The 22130-nt window shown below is 41.3% G+C and overlaps 1 protein-coding gene across 4 annotated transcripts in view; it reads left to right on the top strand.

Annotated features, from left to right (window-relative positions):
* KDM4C (lysine demethylase 4C) overlaps window positions 1-21297 on the top strand; it is a 400055-nt gene extending 378758 nt beyond the window's left edge. For 3 of the 4 annotated variants that reach the window (XM_029201479.1, XM_029201480.1, XM_029201481.1), the window contains 3 exons: window positions 4162-4281; window positions 7585-7677; window positions 20203-21244. In XM_029201479.1, coding sequence (XP_029057312.1) covers window positions 4162-4281; window positions 7585-7677; window positions 20203-20379 — 390 coding nt within the window. In that variant the 3' untranslated portion in view covers window positions 20380-21244. Of the gene's footprint in view, window positions 1-4161; window positions 4282-7584; window positions 7678-20202 lie in introns of all 4 variants that reach the window. The other variant, XM_029201477.1, reaches the window with a different exon arrangement.
* Window positions 21298-22130: the final 833 nt, after the last annotated feature.

Genomic DNA, 22130 nt, shown 5'->3' with positions numbered 1-22130 from the left:
AAGCTTTTGCCATTTGATATTATGTGGAGCCAGGAGGTCTCTGGTGGACCAGTGTCCTGAACTCAGCTCTCCCACCTCAGAGGCTCAGGCTTGACACCCGGCCGGAGCACCAATACTCTGTCACACAGGTCAGAAGAAAAGGGATAAAAAAAGAAAGAAAAAAATAAAATAAAGTTATTAAAATGAAAAAAATTTTTTTAATTATTAAAAATTTTTTAAAAATTGAAAAGTAATAAAAAATAAAAGAAAGAAGAGAGCAACCAAACCAAAAAACAAATCCACTAATGATAACAAGCGCTAAAAAAGTATACAAAAAAAACCCCAAACAAAAACCAAGGAAATGGACAGACAGAACCCTAGGACAAATGGTAAAAGCAAAGCTATACAGACAAAATCACACAAAGTCCATCGCTTTAATCTTGGGATGATTCATTGTCTATTCAAGTATTCCACAGATGCCGGGTACATCAAGTTGATTGTGGAGACTTAATCTGCTGCTCCTGAGGCTGCTGGGAGAGATCTCCCTTTCTCTTCTTTGTTCGCACAGCTCCCGGGGTTCAGCTTTGGATTTGGCCCCGCCTCTGCATGTAGGTCGCCTGAGGGCGTCTGTTCTTCACCCAGACACAAAGGGGTTAAAGGAGCAGCTGATTAGGGGGCTCTGGCTCACCCAGGCCTCGGGGGAGGGAGGGGTATGGAATGCAGTGCGAGCCTGCAGCGGCAGAGGCCAGCGTGATGTTGCAACAGCCTGAGGTGCACTGTGTGTTTTCCCTAGATTATGGGACCCTAGCAATGGCGGGCTGCACAGGCTACTGGGAGGGGAGGTGTGGAGAGTGACCTGTGCTTGCACACAGGCTTCTTGGTGGCTGCAGCAGCAGCCTTAGCGTTTCATGCCTGTCTCTGGTGTCTGCGCTGAAAGCCATGGATCGCGCCTGTTTCTGGAGCTTGTTTAGGCGGTGCTCTGAATCCCCTCTCCTCGCGCACCCCGAAACAATGGTCTCTTGCCTCTTAGGCAGGTCCAGACTTTTTCCCAGACTCCCTCCCGGCTAGCTGTGGCACACTAGCCCCCTTCAGGCTGTGTTCACGCAGCCAACCCCAGTCCTCTTCCTGGGACCTCTATTTTTAGTTTTTTAAGGAACCTCCATACGTTTTCCATAGTGGCTGTATCAATTTACATTTCCACCAACAGTGTATGAGGGTTCCCTTTTCTTCACACCCTCTCCAGCATTTGTTTATAGATTTTTTAATGATGGCCATTCTGACTGGTGTAAGGTGATACCTCATTGTAGTTTTGATTTGCCTTTCTCTAACAATTAGTGATGTTGAGCATCTTTTCATGTGTTTGTTGGCCATCTGTATGTGTTCTCTGGAGAAATGTCTATTTAGGTCTTCTGCCCATTTTTTGATTGGGTTGGTTTCTTTTGATATTGAGCTCCAAGAACTGTTTGTATATTTTGGATATTAATCTTTTGTTGGTTGCTTCATTTGCAAATATGTTCTCCCATTCTGAGGGCTGTCTTTTTGTTTTGTTTACGGTTTCCTTTGCTGTGCAAAAGCTTTAAAGTTTCATTAGGTCCCATTTGTTTATTTTTGTTTTTATTTTCATTACTCTAGGAGATGGATTCAAAAAGTTCTTGCTGCGATTTATGTCAAAGAGTGTTCTGCCTGTGTTTTCCTCTAAGAGTTTTATAGTATCTAGCCTTACATTTAGATCTTTAATACATTTTGAGTTTGTTCTTGTGTATGGTGTCAGGGAGTGTTCTAATTTCGTTTGTTTACATGTAGCTGTTCAGTTTTCCCAGCCTCACTTATCAAAGAGACTGTCTTTTCTCCATTGTATATTCTTGCCTCCTTTATCAAAGATAAGGTGACCATATGTGCTTGGGTTTATCTCTGGGTTTTCTATCCTGTTCCATTGATCTATATTTCTGTTTTTGTGCCAGTACCATACTGTCTTGATTGCTGTAGCTTTGTAGTATAGTCTGAAGTCAGGGAGCCTGATTTCTCCAGCTCCATTTTTCTTTCTCAAGATTGCTTTTGCTATTCGTGGTCTTTTGTGTTTCCATACAAATTGTAAAATTTTTTGTTGTAATTCTGTGTAAAATGCCATTGGAAATTTGATAGGGATTGTGTTGAATCTGTAGATTGCTTTGGCAGGGGAGGGATAAATTGGGAGACTGGCATTGACAATATACACACTACTATATATAAAACATAGTAGTAGATAACTAATAAGAACCTACTCTATAGCACAGGGAAGTCTACTCAGTACTCAGTAATGGCCTATATGGGAAAAGAATCTAAAAAAGAGTGGGTATATGTATATGTGTAACTGATTCACTTTGTTGTACACCTGAAACTAACAGAACATTGTAAATCGAGTATCCTCCAATGAAAATTAAAAAAAAAAAGTGAATGAATGAGGGAGTGGGAAAAAAAAGAAAAGCTAGGAGTATTACCTTAATGGAGCTTCCTCCACATGGAATAAAACTTTAGGAGAAGGAAGAAACTTACTCTTGTTCTCTCCTTGCCCCCATCACCAAGCCATCTGGGTTTTAGCTCAGAGTTATCCCTGAGCTGATGTAGCTTCCTGTCCTAGGAGACAGCATCTATTTAGAAGCTACACCTTCCAATCTTCTTAGTACCATGTACATCTTTGGAAGGGAAGGGAAATGAAAAGTGAGATGATAACTCCAGGGGCATATGTAGAATACAGTTCTTCATCCTACTCTTTCAGTTCTGTGGAGCCTGAGATCAAATATTATGAAGGCCAAGAAGAAACTTATTTTCATTTGACTAAGTTAGATGCAGACTGTCAACTCTGCAGAGCCTCTGAGCACACATTTTTTCTTCTTTGCCCATAGCTTTAAGTGGAGGCATAGTCTGCTGTGAGAAAGATGAACCTCTCAGGTATACTCTGAACCCAACAGTAAAAGACCCACTCCTTTATGATGCAAAATTTCTGTTAATAATGAAAAGTAATACATGGTGGATTTCTAATCATAAACAACTAAATATTTCCTGTGTGTGCCTCTCATTTAAACAACAGAACCCTGCCCAGTCTGTATTTAAAGCTTAACTGGTCAAGTGTGCATTTCAGTCAGTCAGATTGGCCTCATCAGTAAAATACCAGGATTAGCAAAACATGAACTGCTCAATGTGCAAAAAATTTATCAAAGTAGTCAAGTATTTAATTCCTTTGTATTCAAATTTTATTGTGTCATTCTCAATACATACAAACTTAAGTTTGCAAAGTATATCTGTACCCCTCCCCCTCTAAAAAGCACCTTCCCAGGATGAGCTAGTGGGAAATTTGTTCTGAGTTGCTGCCCGAGGAGGAGGCAGTGCTGAGTGGAAGAAGTGAGGTGAGAAGAGTTCTTGTGGCACCGCCAGGATCACCTGTGGAATGAGGTGGACTACTAAGTGGATGGGAGGCGCAGGCAGAACCAGGCCTGTAGGGGAAGGTCCAGGGGTCTTCAGAAGAGGCCTGCTGAGCAGGACCCGGGCCTTACAGCCTCCCCTGCCGCACTCTGGAGGCTCCTGCATTTTTCCCTTGCTCCTTCATCCGGGCCTGCCGGCTCTGATGACAGTCTGCTTCTCTCCTGCCCCCAGGTCCACCTGGGCGTCCTCAGTTCTTTGTCTCTTACACCGCTTCACTTCTCCAGAGATCCTGACAACTGAAAGGAGCCTCCTCAGAGGCTCAGTTTCCTTGTCAGTAAAATGGGGGTAATTAGTAGTCTCTGCCTACCTCACGGAACGATTGTGAGGATCAGACGAGATGTATGTCGAAGCCTTCTGTTAGCTGCAAAATGCTCTATACGTGTCAGGTGTTATAAATCATTAGCCAGTCTATTTCTCAGCTAGAGCAGTTTCTATGCACATTTTACTTACCCTCTGAACAATTCTTTGTCAAACAGCAAATGTAAATGCTGTTTTTTCCTTCTTGGATTATGGTGGTTCCTTTGTAACTTTATGATGTAGGCTGAATCTTTAAGTACTCCTTTGGCTTATAGCTCTTCCCCTGAACACCCATGCAAGATCATAATCCATAAAAGACAGAGGCAATAACTCCTTTTAATTGCCAGGAGTTGCTCATTTGCTACGTTCTAAATGCAGTCACTTAGACATTTGCCTTGAAAAGCCTAACTACTATTTATTATGCAGAGCCGAGACTGTGTGAGGCTAGGCCCTCCTGCCGAGGGAGAAGTCGTTCAAGTCAAGTGGCCTGATGGCAAACTCTACGGGGCAAAATATCTCGGATCAAATGTTGCCCACATGTACCAGGTGAGTGCTGCCCTGGGTGTGATGCTTGCTGAGATGGACAGGAGAAGCCAGAGGGCAGACGGTATAGCCAGTGTACTGCTGACCAAGAAGCCACATGAATTTGGAACACCTCTTGTTTTATAAAAAAAGGCAAAAATTCGATGTTTGATGACCTAGATATTAGACTTTTATTACCAAGTTCGATACTGGGAAACTCTAGTAACATCTGATGAATAGGTTAATTGTAAGGAATATAGTTAGTTAGGTCAAAAAGATAACCAGCTGGATGGTGGGCTGCTTTCTTGTGTTTCTGTTATACGGGGAGAGACTAACTGGCTGGATTATCTAACTGTAAGCCAAATCAGTGATGGCTGTTCATCATCCAGCAGCCCCTGAATGGGTGGCTTTTCCCTGAGAGACATCATCCCCGTCGGGCGTTTCAGCAAACCTAAGCCAATGGTGCATCGGCACAGATGGGGCGATTTGTGCACCCGAGCGTAAAGGAGCACTCATTTAATGAAAAGTGCAGCTATCATTTTGGCATTCTGTTCACTGAACAACTCTACATATTATTAAAGAATATATATACAATTTAAAAATGAATTGTATCCCTATTAGAAATGAGGATGAGTTAAGCTCTAATAAGGAAAACAACATGGATGGCGCATGTGCATTTATATTCCTTCAGAAAGACTTTAAAAAGGAACAAATTTATTAGAACCAATAAATTATAGTACTTTTAGTAACACGATGGCAGAAATCAACATTCTAAAGCTAAGCAGTAGTGTAAAAACAGGAAGATTGAAGTAAAAGGAGAAAAAGCAAGAAGGTTCAGGCCTGTGAAGTTAAAAACAGCTTGAGAATGATAAGACCTCCAGTTTCCTCAGAGAAATTGTTCAAAGACTGATAAAGGGCTAGGGCTTAAATGGAAGAGTACATTAAAAGACACTGCACTAAAAACTGGAGCACAATGTAATTAAAAGTGTTCAAAGAAGTTTGGACAACTTAGGGGAGAACATTTTTTAAGGTGTAGAAAAAGCCACCAGGGTGGGGAGGATGTACATATCCTGTGTGTGTGTGTGTGTGTGTGTGTGTGTGAGAGAGAGAGACAGAGAGAGAGAGAGAAGGCCATTTCCCCTTTGTATTGGTGACAAAGTGTTAAGTTGCAGATTCAGGTCATTTACAGCAGGGTAACTGCTGCAGCATTTTTGTATCAGAATGTCCAAAATTAGGCAAAAATCACATGACAGGCTGGTAATACTGGAGACTCCTAGAAAAGAAGCGTTCACTACATCATTCAAAAGAAAATAATTACATTTAATTAAACAATAAATGCAAAAGTGAAGCATCTTACATGTAGCAAAGCTATTAGCTACATGAAAAGTATCATAATGAAGACATGTTGAAATTCAGGCTAATTAGTAATCAGTGTGCTAACTTCAGTTGAATTTATCATGGCCTGTCAACATAGAACTGGGAGCATATTTACAGACTCAATGAAAAAGTTAAGACTAATATTAAAATTGTCTCTCAAGGAAGTAGTTTAAAATTCCTCATTAAACCAACTGGCCTTTTGAGATCATTTTGTGTTTTGTGTCTATTCGGCCTCACCATTGAATAAGCAAAGATATTTATAAAAATGGAACTAAATACCTACTGCGCAGTGCTAAGTATCCTAAGTATATGCATTTTGGGGGCCCTCACAGTAGCCCTGCAACATAGATGTTTTTGACTCCTACTTTACAAAGGAGGGGAAAAAGTCTCAGTGAATGTGATAATTTGTTCAAGAGCACACAGCTGGTAAAGGGAAAGGCCAGAATTTACTCTTGGCTCTGTCCCAAGTCGGGTGAACAACTATCCCAGCTTGCGAGGGACTGTCCTTGATTTTAGCACTGAAAGTCTTGCATCCTGGGAGACCCCTTCAGTCCTGGACAAACTGGGATGGTTGGTCACCATACCATACTCCCTCTTAGTTTTAAAATTGCCTTTTTCTCTTTTAGAATTTTCAAATGATCTAAAACAGAAGAAAGGTAGGCACAGGTAGTTCTAGCTATGCTATCGAACTGTATAAATTGCAATGACACCTTGGCCTAATTAAATGTTACAGAAACCATTTTGCTGAAACAAGGCCAGGAAGAAAAGCCTTCCCAATCTCAGCGTTCCGGAAAGTAGCAGCGAGAAGTCTCCTGTGACCGAGACCTAATTCTGCCCCGTGTTTGAGCTTAGTCAAACGTGAGCAGTACATGGATAATAAATACGAAGTTTAATTATATATTTTATCTTTAGTGTTTTTTAAACTTCAGCAGATTTTTTAAAATTAAAAACCATGTTTTTAATTTTAGCACAGCTAAATGGTTTAACTTATCTTTTAACTAGAATTGCAAGCATATACTTATTTCTTAAAAGTAAAGAATTCAGACAGACAAGTTAGGGATTTCAAGAATACCATAAGTGGTCAGAGTTAGAACATATCCGATATTCTACCCTGATTGCATCCCTTTTGTTGTTTTCTTCTGGAAGAGTTCATGTGGGATTGAGCCTAAACCAAGATCACTTTGAGTAGGGCCTTTGATGAATTTCCCCCAGATGCTCTATGTTTGTTATTCAGTGTCACTTTTTCTCTAACAAAATATCCTAAAATATTGAAAAAACTGGATAATGAAATTACTTGCTGCCATTTGATTAGCTTGAAAACAAAGTTTTAAAAGTTTTAAACATTTTCATTTAGATGATAATGTATTTTCACAAATTGAGGTGGCTGACACGTGAGGTTAAGGAGAACCTGAGATCTTCCTGGCCATTTGTTTGAATTTAACAATAGTGAGTTTTGAAAGTTAAAGCTCCGTAAGAACTTGAGAAATTATTTTATCTGGGAGGATTATTATACAAGAGTAAATATATCATTACTTCTTTCTCAAAGAGAAACAGTCCTCCCTCTTATGTTCTCAGAGCCTCTTAAAGAAACAATCAGTACTTACAGGCCCCACCCGTCCTAATGCTAAATTGGCCACAATCTCATGTTCTGAGAAATCATTTGAGCAGCAGTTACTTTTCTTTGTTTTTCCTTTGGGGGGATAAAGTTTTCATATCACATATTGCAAAACACTCATTTTCAAGAATTTTGGCCTGTTTGAAAACATACTTTGTTCTTAGTTTGATAAGGGAAAGAGCTTTTCTTCCTTCCTTGGCTGTTGGATAGTTCTCTTGTTTGTTCTGCCTGAATCCTTTTTTCTTTTTTATGTAGCTAACTGGAACCCTGAAGAAAATGGTGAATGCTTGCTTCTTTTTTAAATAGATCATGCTCGATGTCTTATTTTTCATTAGGTTGAATTTGAAGATGGATCCCAGATAGCAATGAAGAGAGAGGACATCTACACTTTAGATGAAGAGTTACCCAAGAGAGTGAAAGCTCGTTTTGTAAGTGCTGGATAATCCCTCTGAGGGATCTGCCATGTGAATCTCTCCTCCTCTCTCACTGTTTCCCAAGCCCAGCAGGAAACACACTTAGGCTTTTGGATTGATTTTGAAGAAAGCCAATGCAACTTTTCCCTTATTGAAATCGTTTAATCCGAAGCTCAAATTTGTCCAGAAACAGGGAAACCGGTGCAAGTTCCTCATCTTTCTTTCTAATGAGGTCAAATGATGCTTCTTTGTGTTAACATCTATTGGCATACAGAAAGTTATTGAATATGTGTCCTATGCAAGCTAACTGGGAACATATAAAGATACCATCAAGACATTTACAATCTTCTTAGTGGAAGCAACGTTAAAAGAAAGCTTTCAGGGCTTCCCTGGTGGTGCAGTGGTTGAGGGTCTGCCTGCCGATGCAGGGGACACGGGTTCGTGCCCCGGTCCGGGAAGATCCCACATGCCGCGGAGCGGCTGGGCCCGTGAGCCATGGCTGCTGAGCCTGTGCGTCCGGAGCCTGTGCTCCACAATAGGAGAGGCCACGACAGTGAGAGGCCCACGTACCGCAAAAAAAAAAAAGCTTTCAGTAGGAGATTAAAGGGGACTCAGCATAGCAAACATCTAGTTTCCTATAGCCTTATCATATACAGTTCACCCTTTAACAATGCGGGAGGTTGGAGTGCTGACCCTCCACACAGTCATATATAACTTATATAGTCAGACCCTTCCTGCCCACAGTTTCACATCTATGGATTCAATCACTCAGATCGTGTAGTACCATAATGTTTATGATTGAAAAAAATCCGTGTATTAAGTGGACCCATATATAGTTCAGACCCATGTTGTTCAAGGTCAACTGTATTAACTTCTCTCTCAGAAGCTCATTAATGTTTGTGTCAATTTATAATTAAACTAAACTCTCACTTTTATAACAAAAGGAATAAACAAAGCCCAAATACTAGTTGTGGAAATACTAAAGCAGTTTTTTTTTTACAAAAGAAAACGTTATTAGTTTCAAGCCCTGTACATACCATTAAAAGACAAATAAACATGGACAAATAGTCAAAACTGAAGTTAAAAAATATAATTCATAATAACTCAGTTTTCATTATTGTATCATAAAATATTTACTGGACCCTGAAATGAAGTCAGTTTTACTCATTTAGAATTGCATCTAGTGCATCTGTGAAATGATAAGTCCTAAACTAGGAAATTTGAATGAGGGGATTTTTCTGACTAAAATGAAAACTTTTTTCTGAATAAATGACATCCTTAGTTTTCATTGCATGCTAATGATATACTTTTATGCAGTGATAGAGCGACTCTAGATTACTTTGGAAGAACATGGGTTTCCTTAAATGTTCAGTTGTATATTCAGCTCCTCTCCTGTCAGGTGGGATCCTGAGAACAGGGTAAGTGCATCAGGTGTAAACTGACTTTTCCTTCTCAGCTGCATCCTTGAGGGGAAGGTCCTTCAAAGTGAAACAGTCAAGAGAAGAGTGATAGTAACAGCACTGCTGCCCACCCAGTGAGGAAATGTGGCAAGTAGGGGACCCACACACCTGAAAACAGATTAACCCCCAGATAATAAACAGCAGGGAAAGGGAGAAGAAAATATTCCTATAGTAAAGACATCTGTTAAACCTTAACAAAGAGCTAAAAACCTGGATAATTTGTCAGTGTTCTAGGTCTTGAAATCTCTTGAGAAAAACTTTCCTTTTCAAGATGCTGGAGGTGATTGCCTCTCATCCTGTTTCTCCTATCTTCCATGGATTCTCTGTCCCCTCCCATTCCCTCCCCCCTTTTTTAAAAAAATAATCTCCTAAAGATTTAGAGGTTGGGAAATGGAGTAGGTAGCCCTCTGGAAGTCTCTCAGGTCTTTGATTTTCTAATCCATGTATGGTTAAACATCCTACCAGCTGGGTCTTATAGATTTCAAATACCATTTCTTAATCATATTTAAGCTTTTTGCTTTCTGCTCTGATCACAATCTCTGTTCCATGGTAGATTTGGCTCCAATACCAGTATGCTTTACCATCTAGCTTTACTCGAGCACGAATTTTCTAAGGTCCATTTCTCAGAACAGTCACACCAAATTGAACTGCTTTTTTAAAATTCTCATAGAAAATTTTTAAATTAAAAAATATATAGGGCTTCCCTAGTGACGCACTGGTTGAGAATCTGCCTGCCAATGCAGGGGACATGGGTTCGAGCCCTGGTCTGGGAAGATCCCACATGCCATGGAGCAACTAAGCCCATGAGCCACAACTACTGAGCCTGCACATCTGGAGCCTGTGCCCCACAACAAGAAAGGCCACGACAGTGAAAGGCCCGCGCACCGCAATGAAGAGTGGCCCTCGCTTGCCGCAACTAGAGAAAGCCCTTGCATAGAAACGAAGACCCAACACAGCCATGAATAAATAAATAAATTAAATTAAAAAATATATATATATATATATAAATCACATAGATACTCTGAATCTAACCTGTTACGTTATGTTGAGCCTAGTAGAAAATTTCTTGAGACAAAATCCAGTTTGCTCACAGTCCCTAAATCCAGTTTGCCACCTCTGTTTTTACTGAATCAAAGACTTACGTGCTTCTGCTGTAGAAAACCAGCTTTTTCTTAAGGTTTGTATATAACCCTCTGGCCCTTGGCTAGTTTGTCCGTGACTGCTATTTTTTTTCCAGTTGGCGAAACAAGTCTGATTGGAAAACTTATTGATGGAAGATACTTTATAATTAGAGAAATCTTTTGTTTTTTTTTTAAGGCGGGGTGGGTTGCAGCCCCCACTGGGAGGCCTTCATGTTTTAATGACTTCTGCTCACCCAGACATACACTGACTTGGGGAGAAATTTTTCTAAAGTGTCAGCAGTCCGCCTCAGTGACTGTGCTGCGTTCCTTCCCACTAACTTCAGAAACAGCCCCATTACCTTTTATGGTCTCACAGGATAACCATAGCAATGGTGTATAATTAACTGGTGCTGCTGGTAAACTGGTTTTATTATTGTATTTAAGAGGCTTACTTTTGCTGTCCTCAAACAGTGGCAACACTTTCATAGATGTTTTATTTTCTCCTTTAACTTTAGCACTTATAAAAGGGAAAGATTACTCAGAGGAAGTGCTTTGCCAAGAATGAATGAACCAAAACTGTTTTATGCTAATGGCAGAGGGTGCCCAGCCCATCCACAATCTCTTACTTTTCTTCCTGAGTGAAGCTAGGAGCATCTGGGGGAATCCATGGAGGGAGCCTATCACCCTGGATGACCATCTCATGAACTAGCAGGGAACATGCCCAGCTTTGCACTTGGGTCCATTTTTAGTTTTCAAGCTTCTTTGTAATTGTTCCATTGTTTCTCTCTTCTTCATGATTGACCATGTGCTTTCAAGCCTTAAAAACTGGACCCTGCCTGTGTCACTACCATGGGAGGGGGCCTCCGTGACACAGTTGGTGTCATCTCAGTAAAAACCAGTTGGGAACACGTTCGAGGGGCAAAATAGGAAATTAGGAAGGAAGAATAGTACTTTAAAGTAAGCTTTACCTGGTGGGAGGAATCAAAATGGTGGAGGAATAGGACTTAGAGCTCACCTCCTCCCACAAGTATATCAGAAACACATCTACAAGTGGAACAATTCACACAGAACATCTACTGAACACTGGCAGAAAACCTCAGATTTCTGAAAAGGCAGAAAAACCTCCACGTAAACCAGGCAGGACAAAAGAAAAAAAAAAAAGAGGAATTGAGATGGGACATGTGCCCCAGGGAGGGAGCGATGAAGGAGGAAAGGTTCCCTCGCCCTGGGAAGTCCCCTCACTGGTGGGGAGATCAGCCTGGATGGAGGGGGAGCTTTGGAGCCACTGAGGAGAGCTCAGCAACCAGTTTGAGGAAGGCAGAACAGAGAGTGACCTACACAGGTGGTTGGTAGTGCTGCCCTGAACTCCCCAGCCTGAGATGCTCATCTGCCAGGGCATGCGGGGCTGGGTGCTAAGGCTTGGGCTTTGGAGGTCAGACTCAGGGAGCGGACCAGCGCTGGCTGCACGGAGACGGCCTGAAGAGGCTGGAGTGTGGCAACTGAGGATGCACTCAGAAGAAGCCTGGGTCTGCCAGAGAGGCAAGGCACCATTGTTGGGGGATGCAGAGGAGAGGGGCAGGACTTGCCATAGGAGTTTCTTTCCCTGCGTGCCCTCCCTCTCAGGCAACAGGACACCACCTACATGAGTTCTGGGGGCAGGCACGAGCCACCACTGTCATCGTGAGCTCCAGAGGTGGGCATGGGCTGCTGCCGCCACTAAGAGACCCATGAGCAGGTGCCAATCACTGGCCCTGCCATCTTGCAGACACGCAGGCCACTGCTGGGAGACCCACAAGTTGGCGCTGATCACTACCCCAGGGTACCAGGAGTGAGCACGGGTCACCACACCTGCCCACCCCATATCAAGGGGATAACAGCCAGCACACACTGAGGAAAGAGCAGGAAGTATCCAAACTAAAAGCAGCCCCTCGATTCCGACAACATGGCAGAGTAGAAGGACTGCAGCTCACTTCCTCCCACGAAAACACCAAAATCACAATTAACTGGTGAACAACCATCGACAAAAAAGACTGGAACCTACCAAAAAAGATATTTTACATCCAAAGACAAAGAGGAAGCCACAATGAGATGGAGTGAGAGTTCTGAGCCTCACGTCATGCTCCTCAGCCTGAAGGTCTGGCATTGGGAGGAAGAGCCCCCAGGGCATTGAGCTTTGAAGGCCAGTGTGGCTTGAGTGCAGAAGTTCCGCAAGACAAGGGGAAACAGAGATTTCACTCTTAGAGGGCACACACACGTGCACTGGAACCCAGCACAAAGCAGTGACTCCACAGGAGCCTGGGCTAGACCTACCTGAGGGTCTTGGAGGGTCTCCTGGAGAGGAAGGTGTTGGCTGTGGCTCACTGTGGGGGCAAGGACTCTGGTGGCAGAGGCCCCAGGGAATACTGATCAGTGTGGGTTCTCTTGGAGGTTGCATTTTTGGCACTAAGGCCTGGCCCCACCCAATAGTCTGCAGGCTCCAGTGTTGGGATGCCTCGGGCCAAACAACCAGCAACGGGGGAACACAGTCTCACCCATCAGCAAACAGGCTGCCTAAACTTGTACTGACCTCACAGCCACCTGTAAACACACCCCTTGACATGGCCCTGTCCACCAGAGGGACAAGACCCAGCTCCACCCACCAGTCCCTCCCACCAGGAACCCTGCACAAGCCCCTGGACCAAGCTCACCCACCAGGAGACAGACACAAGAAGGAAGAGGAATTACAATCATGCAGCCTGCAGAAAGGAGACCACAAACACAGAAAGTTAGACTAAATGAGACAGTTGAGAAATGTGTTCCAGAAGAAGGAACAAGATAAAAACCCAGAAGAGCAACTAAGTAAAGTAGAGATAGGCAAATCTACATGAAAAAGAATACAGAGTAATGATAGTAACGATGATCCAAGATGTTGGAAAAAGAATGAAGGCACAGACTGAGAAGATACAAGAAATATTTAACAAAGACCTAGAAGATTTAAAGAACAGAGATGAACAATACAATAACCAAAGTGAAAAATATACTAGAAGGAAACAATAGCAGAATAAATGAGGCAGAAGAACTAATAAGTGAGCTGGAAGAAAGAGTAGTGGAAATCACTACGGCAGAACAGAATAAAGAAAGAAAGAATGAAAAGAAAGGAGGACAGTCTCAGAAACCTCTGGGACATTAAATGCACCAACATTCGCATTATAGGGGTCGCAGAAGGAGAAGAGAGAAAGGACTTGATAAAATATTTGAAGAGATATAGCTGAAAACTTCCCTAATATGAGAAAAGAAACAGTCACCCAAGTCCAAGGAAATGCAGACTCCCATACAGGATAAACCCAAGGAGGAACACACCAAGACATATATTAATCAAACTGACAAAAATTAAAGACAAAGAGAAAATATTAAAAGCAACAAGAGAAAAGCAACAAATAAAATACAAGGGAATCCCATAAGGTTATCAGCTGATTTCTCAGCAGAAACTCTGCAGGCCAGAAGGGAGTGGCATGATATATTTAAAGTGATGAAAGGAAAAAACCTATAACCAAGAATACTCTGCCCAGCAAAGCTCTCATTCAGATTCAATGGAGAAATCAAAAGCTTTACAGATAAGCGAAATCTAAGAGAATTCAGCACCACAACCAGCTTTACGATAAATGCTAAAGGAACTTCTCTAGGCAGAAAAGAAAAGACCACAACTAGAAACAAGAACATTATGAATTGGAAAGCTCACTGGTAAAGGCAAACGTACAATAAAGGTAGGAAATCATCCGCACACACACAAATATGATATCAAAACCAGCAGTCATGAGCAGAGGATAGTACAAATGCAGGATATTGGAAATGCATTTAAAATTAAGAGACCAGCAACTTAAGACAGTCTTGTATATATATAGACTGCCATATCAAAACCTCACGTGATCTGCAAACCAAAACTCTATGATAGATAGACAAAAACACACAAAAAAGAAAAAAGCAATCCAAATACAACACTAAAGATAAATCACATGAGAAGGGAACAAAAGAGGAAGGGAAGAAAAAAGACTTGCAAAACCAAATCCCAAACAATTTACAAAATGGCAATAAGAACATATATATCAATAATTACCTTAAATGTAAATGAATTAAATGCTCCAACCAAAAGACATAGACTGGCTGAATGGATACAAAAACAAGACCTGCATATATGCTGTCTATAAGAGCCCACTTCAGATCTAGGGACACATACAGACTGAAAGTGAGGGGATGGAAAAAGATATTCCATGCAAATGGAAATTAAAAGAAACCTGGAGTAGCAATACCCATATCAGACAAAATAAACTTTAAAATAAAGACTGTTACAAGAGACAAAGAAGGACACTACATAATGATCAAGGGATCAATCCAAGAAGAAGATACAACAATTGTAAATATTTATGCACCCAACATAGGAGCACCTCAATACATAAGGCAAATTCTAACAGCCATAAAAGGGGAAATCAACAGTAACACAATAATAGTGGGGAACTTTAACACCCCGCTTACATCAATGGACAGATTATCCAGACAGAAAATCAATAAGGAAACACAGGCCTTAAATGACACATTAGACCATATGAACTTAATTGATATTTATAGGACATTCCACCTGAAAGCAGCAGAATACACATTCTTCTCAAGTGCCCATAGAACATTCTCCAGGATGGATCACATGCTGGGTCACAAAGCAAGCCTCAGTAAATTTAAGAAAATTGAAATCATATCAAGCCTCTTTTCTGACCACAAGACTATGAGATTAGAAATCAGTCACATAAAAAAGACTGCAAAAAACACAAACGCATGGAGCCTAAACAATATGTTACTAAACAACCAGTGGATCACTGAAGAAATCAAAGAGGAAATTGAAAAATACCTAGAGACACATGATAACAAAGAGATGACAATCCAAAACCTATGGGACACAGCAAAAGCAGTTCTAAAAGAGAAGTTTATAGCAATACAGTCTTATCTCAGGAAACAAGAAAAATCTCAAACCTAACAACAACCTAACCTTACAGCTAAAGCACCTAGAGAAAGAAGGACAAACAAAACCCAAAGTTAGTAGCAGGAAAGAAATCATAAAGATCAGAGCAGAAATAAATGAGATAGAGATGAAGAAAACAACAACAAAAATCAATGAAACTAAAAGCTGGTTCTTTGAGATGATAAAATTGATAAACCTTTAGCCAGACTCATCAAGAAAAAAAGGGAGAGGGCTCAAATCAATAAAATCAGAAATGAAAAAGGAGAAGTTACAACTGACACCACAGAAATACAAAGGATCATAAGAGACTACTACAAACAACTATATGCCAATAAAATGGACAACCTAGAAGAAATGGACAAGTTTTTAGAAAGGTACAACCTTCCAAGACTGAACCAGGAAAAAATAGAAAATATGAACAGACCAATCACTGAAATTGAAACTGTGATTTTAAGACTTTTACCAAACAGAAGTCCAGGACCAGATGGTTTCACAGATGAACTCTATCAAACATTCAGAGAAGAGTTAACACCTATCCTCCGAAACTATTCCAAAAAAATTGCAGAGGAAGGAAAACTCCCAATCTCATTCTGTGAGGTCGCCATCACCCTGATACCAAAACCAAAGATACCGCAAAAAAAGAAAATTACAGGCCAATATCACTGATGAACACAGATGCAAAAATCATGAAAATACTAGCCAACCGAGTCCAAGATCAAGTGGGATTTATTCCAGTGATGCAAGGATTCTTCAATATTCACAAATCAATCAGTGTGATACAGCACGTCAACAAACTGAAGAATAAAAACCATATGATCATCTCAATAGATACAGGAAAAGCTTTCAGCAAAATTCAACATCCATTTATGATAAAAAAAAATCTCCATAAAGTGGGCATAGAGGAAACCTACCTCAACATAATAAAGGCCATATATGACAAACCCACAGCTAGCATCATTCTCAACAGTGAAAAGCTGAAAGCATGTCCTCTGAGATCAGGAACAAAGCAAGGATATCCACTCTCACCACTTTTATTCAGCATAGTTTTGGAAGTCCTAGCAGGGCCATCAGAGAAGAAAAAGAAATAAAAGGAATCCAAATTGGAAAAGAAGTAAAACTGTCACAGTTTGCAGATGACATGATACTATACATAGAGAATCCTAAAGACGCTGCCAAAAAACTACTAGAGCTCATCAATGAATTTGGTAAAGTGGCAGAATCCAAAATTAATACACAGAAATCTCTTGCATTCCTATACAGTAACAACAAAATATCTGAAAGAGAAATTAAGGAAACAATCCCATTTACCATCACATCAAAAAAGAATAAAATACCTAGGAATAAACCTACCTAAGGAGGCAAAAGACCTGTACTCTGAAAACTATTAGGATGTTGATGAAAGAAACTGAAGATGACACAAACAGATGGAAAGATATATTGATACAATGTTCTTAGATTGGAAGAATCAATATTGTCAAAATGACTATACTACCCACAGCAATCTATAGATTCAACGCAATCCCTATGAAATTACCAAGGGGATATTCACAAAATTAGAATAAAAAAGTTTACAATTTGTATGAAAACACAAAAGACCCCAAATAGCCAAAGCAATCCTGAGGAAGAAAAAGAGCTGGAGGAATCAGGCTCCCTGACTTCAGACTATACTACAAAGCTACAGTCATCAAAAGAGTATGGTACTGGCACAAAAACAGAAACATAGATCAATGGAACAGGAAAGAAAGTCCACAGATAAACCCACACACCTATGGTCACCTAGTCTGTGACAAAGGTGGCAAGAATATACAACGGAGGAAAGACAGTGTCTTCAGTAAGTGGTGCTGGAAAACTGGACAGCTACATGTAAAAGAATGAAATTAGAATATTCTCTAACACCATACACAAAAATAAACTCAAAATGGATTAAAGATCTAAATGTAAGGCCAGATACTATAAAACTCTTAGAGGAAAACATAAAGAGAATACTCTTTGACACAAATCGCACCAAGATCTTTTTTAATCCACCTCCTAGAGTAATGACAATAAAAACAAAGTAAACAAATGGGACCTAATTAAACTTAAAAGCTTTGCACAGCAAATGAAATCATAAAAAAAAATGAAAAGACAGCCCACAGAATGGGAGAAAATATTTGCAAACGAATCAACAAAGGATTAATCTCCAAAATATATAAACAGCTCATGCAGCTCAATATTAAAAAATACCAACAACCCAATCAAAAAATGGGCAGAAGACCTAAATAGATGTTTCTCCAAAGAAGACATATAGATGGCCAAGAGGCATATGAAAAGCTGCTGAACATAACTAATTATTAGAGAAATGCAAATCAAAATACCAGGAGGTATCACCTCACACCAGTTAGAATGGCCATCATTAAAAAGTCTCCAGGGCTTCCCTGGTGGCGCAGTGGTTGAGAGTCCACCTGCTGATGCAGGGGACACGGGTTCGTGCCCCGGTCTGGGAAGATTCCACATGCCGTGGAGCGGCTGGGCCCGTGAGCCATGGCTGCTGAGCCTGTGTGTCCGGAGCCTGTGCTCCACAACGGGAGAGGCCACAACAGTGAGAGGCCCTCATACAGCAAAAAAAAAAAAAAGTCTCCAAACAACAAATGCTGGAGAGGGTGTGGAGGAAAGGGAACCCTCTTGCACTGTTAGTGGGAATGTAAATTGATACAGCCACTATGGAATACAGTATGGAGGATCTTTAAAAAACTAAAAATAGAACTACCATATGATCCAGTAATCCCACTCCTGGGCACATATCTGGAGAAAACCATAATTCAAAAAGATACATGCACCCAAATGTTCATTGCAGCACTATTTACAATAGCCAAGACATGGAAGCAACCTAAATGTCCTTCGACAGAGGAATGGATAAGGAAGATGTGGTGTATACACACACACACACACACACACACACACAATGGAATGTTACTCAGCCATAAGAAGAATGAAATAATGCCATTTGCAGCAACATGGATGGACCTAGAGATTATCATACTAAGTGAACTAAGTCAGAGATAAGACAAATATCATATGATATCACTTATATGTGGAATCTAAAAAAAAATTGTGCAAGTGAACTTACTTACAAAACAAACAGACTCACAGACTTTGAAAACAAAAGTATGGTTACCAAACAGGAAATGGGGGATGGAAGGATAAATTAGGAGTTTGGGATTAACATATACACATTACTATATATAAAATAGATAACAAGGACCTACTGTGTATAGCACAGGGAACTCTACTCAATATTCTGTAATAACCTATATAGGAAAAGTATCTGAAAAAGAATGACTATATGTATACGTATAACTGAATCAGCTGTACGCATGAAACTAACGCAGCATTGTAAATCAGCTACACTCCAATATAAAATAAAAGTTAAATTTAAAAAAAAGTGAGCTTTACGTAAGCATAACAGAAAAAGCCCACATTCCTTTGCCTAGCTAACACTTACTGAGCAGTGACTGTGTCAGGGCACATTCCTTGCTGTTGGGAACATGAATAAAATTCAGTTCATAGTCCCTAATATCCTCACCGTGAAGGGGTTCAAGGCACCCCCTATGGGGAGACACTTACCTACCCCTTATCTCTGCCACTGCCCTCATTCTACTGCACTGACATGTAGAGTGTTACAGGAACCCAAAAGAAGGAACCTCACGTTTGTCAGTGGCAGAGGGGATAGAATATTTTCTATGCAAAGGAAACAATACATCTAATGATGGAGGGGCATGAACCAGTAAGGTGTGGCCGGGAATTGCAGATAATTCAGTCTAATCCAAGCAAGGGGTAAGATTATGCCTGATTATGTATGTCCAGCCTAGGAAACGTAGACATCATCTTGAAGGCAGTAGAGCTATTGAAAGACTATCAGCAAGGGTGTCATATAATCAGAGATTTTAGAGAGCTTTCTTCTAGTGGTTCTGTGAAAAATAGACTGGGGTGCAGCATTTGTTACAGTGGTTTAGGACAGGAAGTGTGAGGGCCATGGGGTCAGTAGGGTTAAAGAAGAAAGGATGGAGGGCTTCAAGGTACATGTAGGAGGGGTCCTGGACAGGGGAGGGACAAGGGGAAGTTTATAACTTTCAGGTTTCTGATCAGTGTAGCTAGAATTGATGGGGATGGTGCTGCCGTTCATTGAATACAGAAAGGACAGAGATGGAGAAGGAAGAATTTGAGTTCACTTTAGGTTGGACTAGTTATACTAGTGCCTCCAGTATAAACACTTTGAGATGCCTGCTGGGTTGTTGGACATGTTTGCAGGCCTGAGCACAGGTGGAGGTCTGAACTGGGGCGAGAGATGTGAGCATCTTTGCAGTTGATGTTGAAATTGAAGTTGTGAGTGTGGGCAGGCAGGCCCAGGGAGCATATGTGGCAAGGAAAAGGCCACACACAAAGCCTCAGGGGCATCAGAGTTGAGCAAATAGTTAAGAAAGGGGAGCCGCTGAGACATCCACGGTGAGCAGCCAGAGGAGGAGGAGGGCTTACAGAATGACAGAGAGCTTCATGCAAGAGTTAGGTGACAAGGTAGTCACATAAATTTAGGGGAGAGAAGTGTCCTAGGAACTAGGACTTGAGCAAGGACAGTTTCAGGGAAGTGGTGGGGACAGAGGCCCAGAGGTAAATAGGAATAGGGATGAATTAGAGATGACTGTGGACAATTTTGTCACATACCTGGTTGGGCAGGAGCCAAGAGGGGGCATGAAGAGTGAGGGAGATTTAAATGAGAAGACTTTAGTCCTGCTCGTGTTGGGGAAGGTCCCTGGGGGTTGGAGATCCTGAAGAAAACTGAGCTAAATGGAAGCAGGTGGGGAGGCTCCAAGGCCCCTGCGTGGGGCCTCCTCCCTGGGCCTCAGCACCCTCTCCACTGCTGACTGAGTCAGATCTTTGTCCGTTCTTTTGCTGTCAAGCGCCTGCCTTTCTGCAGTGTAACACTGGCTGTTCTTAGTCCACAGCCTCTGATATGCGATTTGAAGACACATTTTATGGAACGGACATAATCCAAGGGGAGAAAAAGAGACAGAGAGTGCTGAGCTCCAGGTTTAAGAACGAATATGTGGATGACCCCGTCTACCGCACGTTTTTGAAGAGCTCTTTCCAGAAGAAGTGTCAGAAGAGGCAATAGTCTACCTACACTGCTGCAGGCAACAGAATGACTTGTGCCAGAAGAGGAACGATGAAGGGACAGCCTGGGGCTGTGCCATGTGTTTTGCTGGGGTAGGTGACGGGCTGTGTCTCTGACAGTGGAAAATTAGGCTTCCCAGAGTTTGGTCACCAAAACCACGAAATACACGTTATTAATCGGATACCACAATCTGAAGTTGTCTCCTAGTCTTGCATTTACTTCTGAGCAGTTGTCTCCTATGATCCCAAAGAATTTTTCTAAGTAGAAGGGAATAATAATGAATCACCCATCGAAAAAAGCCACTGCCAGAGGAGGTGGATCCCCATGTGTGGCTTACTTAGTCCCTATTCAGGAACCACATGGAGACTTCTCTCCTCAACCCTATTAGCAGGTGGGAGCCTCGATTCCCAGGTGGGAGGGTGATAATTTATATATTTTCCACAGTCAGGGAAGGACTCTCACTTATTTGTTTTAAATGGCAGTTTTTATAAAACATTTTTAAAACACAAATGGCATGGATGGTAATGAGATTTACCCATATGCTATCTGCATTTCCCTTGTACAGAAATTTTACATTTTTTTATATCCGTTTTACTTTTGATTGTGTCTGATGAGAACTGAGTTGTTGGCCTTTGTGAAGTTTTTGGCTCTTGAGAAAGAATTCTTATGAATTGTATGGGAATTTTATATATTTAAAGAGGGAGATCTGGGGCTGTTATTTTTAAATACTTTTTTTCCATAATACATATTCTGAGTAGATATTTATAAAATATATGTTTCTTTCATTATGTGTTTGTAAGATTAGAGTTTAAAATAAATATGCTTTGATGCATAGTTTTGAAGTAATATGATTTTTCCTTTTTGAAACAGCTTGGAAATGTACTAGTGTTTAAAAATAAAGATTTCCATTTTCTCCAATCCTGTCTTCTAACTTGCTTATTTGTCTAGGTGTAAACCTATAGAAAATAAGTTTTTTGGGAGAGCTGGCTCTGTGGACATTCAGGGGCCCAGGTTTGTCAGAACTTCTTCTCTCACTGTTTACATAACTGGGGACACACTGTGAGACATTTATGGCTATACCACTGGGGACAAAGCTCCTCTACCTGCCCACAGTGCCTGATGAAGTGTTTTCCTCAGCTCCATCTTTAGGCCTGGAAGAAATCTGAGCCTCTGGAGTCTGGAGCTCTTTTCATCCCAGGTTTCTTGGTCCTCAACTTCATTAGAAGGGGCTGTACGGATCCTCCAATCCCTCCCATCACTTTATAGATGAGCAATGGAGGAGAGGAAGGAAGAGGGCTTGCCCAAGGTCACACAGTAATGCTTCAGTTAACTATGGCCACAGTTATGCTGCATAACAAACAACTGCAAAATCTGTGTCCTGTGATGAGAAGCACTTCTTTTGCTCATGAGTCTGCAGGTTGGCTGATCTAGGCTGGGCTTGGCTAGGCAGCTGTGCTGACCTCGGCCTGGGCCAGCTCACACGTCTGCTCCATGTGTCCCCATCAGCCCACTGGACTCAGTGGGCTAGCCCAGGTATGTTCTCAGGTCACTGGCAGAGGCAGAGAGGCCAGCCAAGTAAGCAAATTTTAGATCTGTTTGTGATGTTGGTTAACATCCTGTGGACCAAAGCCCAGAGCTAGGCATTAGAGGGCATTTCAGAGTTTTATGGCAAAACGTGTGGATGTATCATGTTACTGGGTAGAGAGTGAAGATGAAACAGTAGTGACAGAGCCACAGTTAGAACTTGGTTT

Source organism: Monodon monoceros, unplaced genomic scaffold, assembly GCF_005190385.1.
Source record: "Monodon monoceros isolate NGI ecotype Baffin Bay Population unplaced genomic scaffold, NGI_Narwhal_1 Super_Scaffold_5, whole genome shotgun sequence".
Lineage (NCBI taxonomy): Eukaryota > Metazoa > Chordata > Mammalia > Artiodactyla > Monodontidae > Monodon > Monodon monoceros.
Note: the sequence above shows the minus strand (reverse complement) of the source record. Positions and strands in the feature narration are given on the sequence as shown.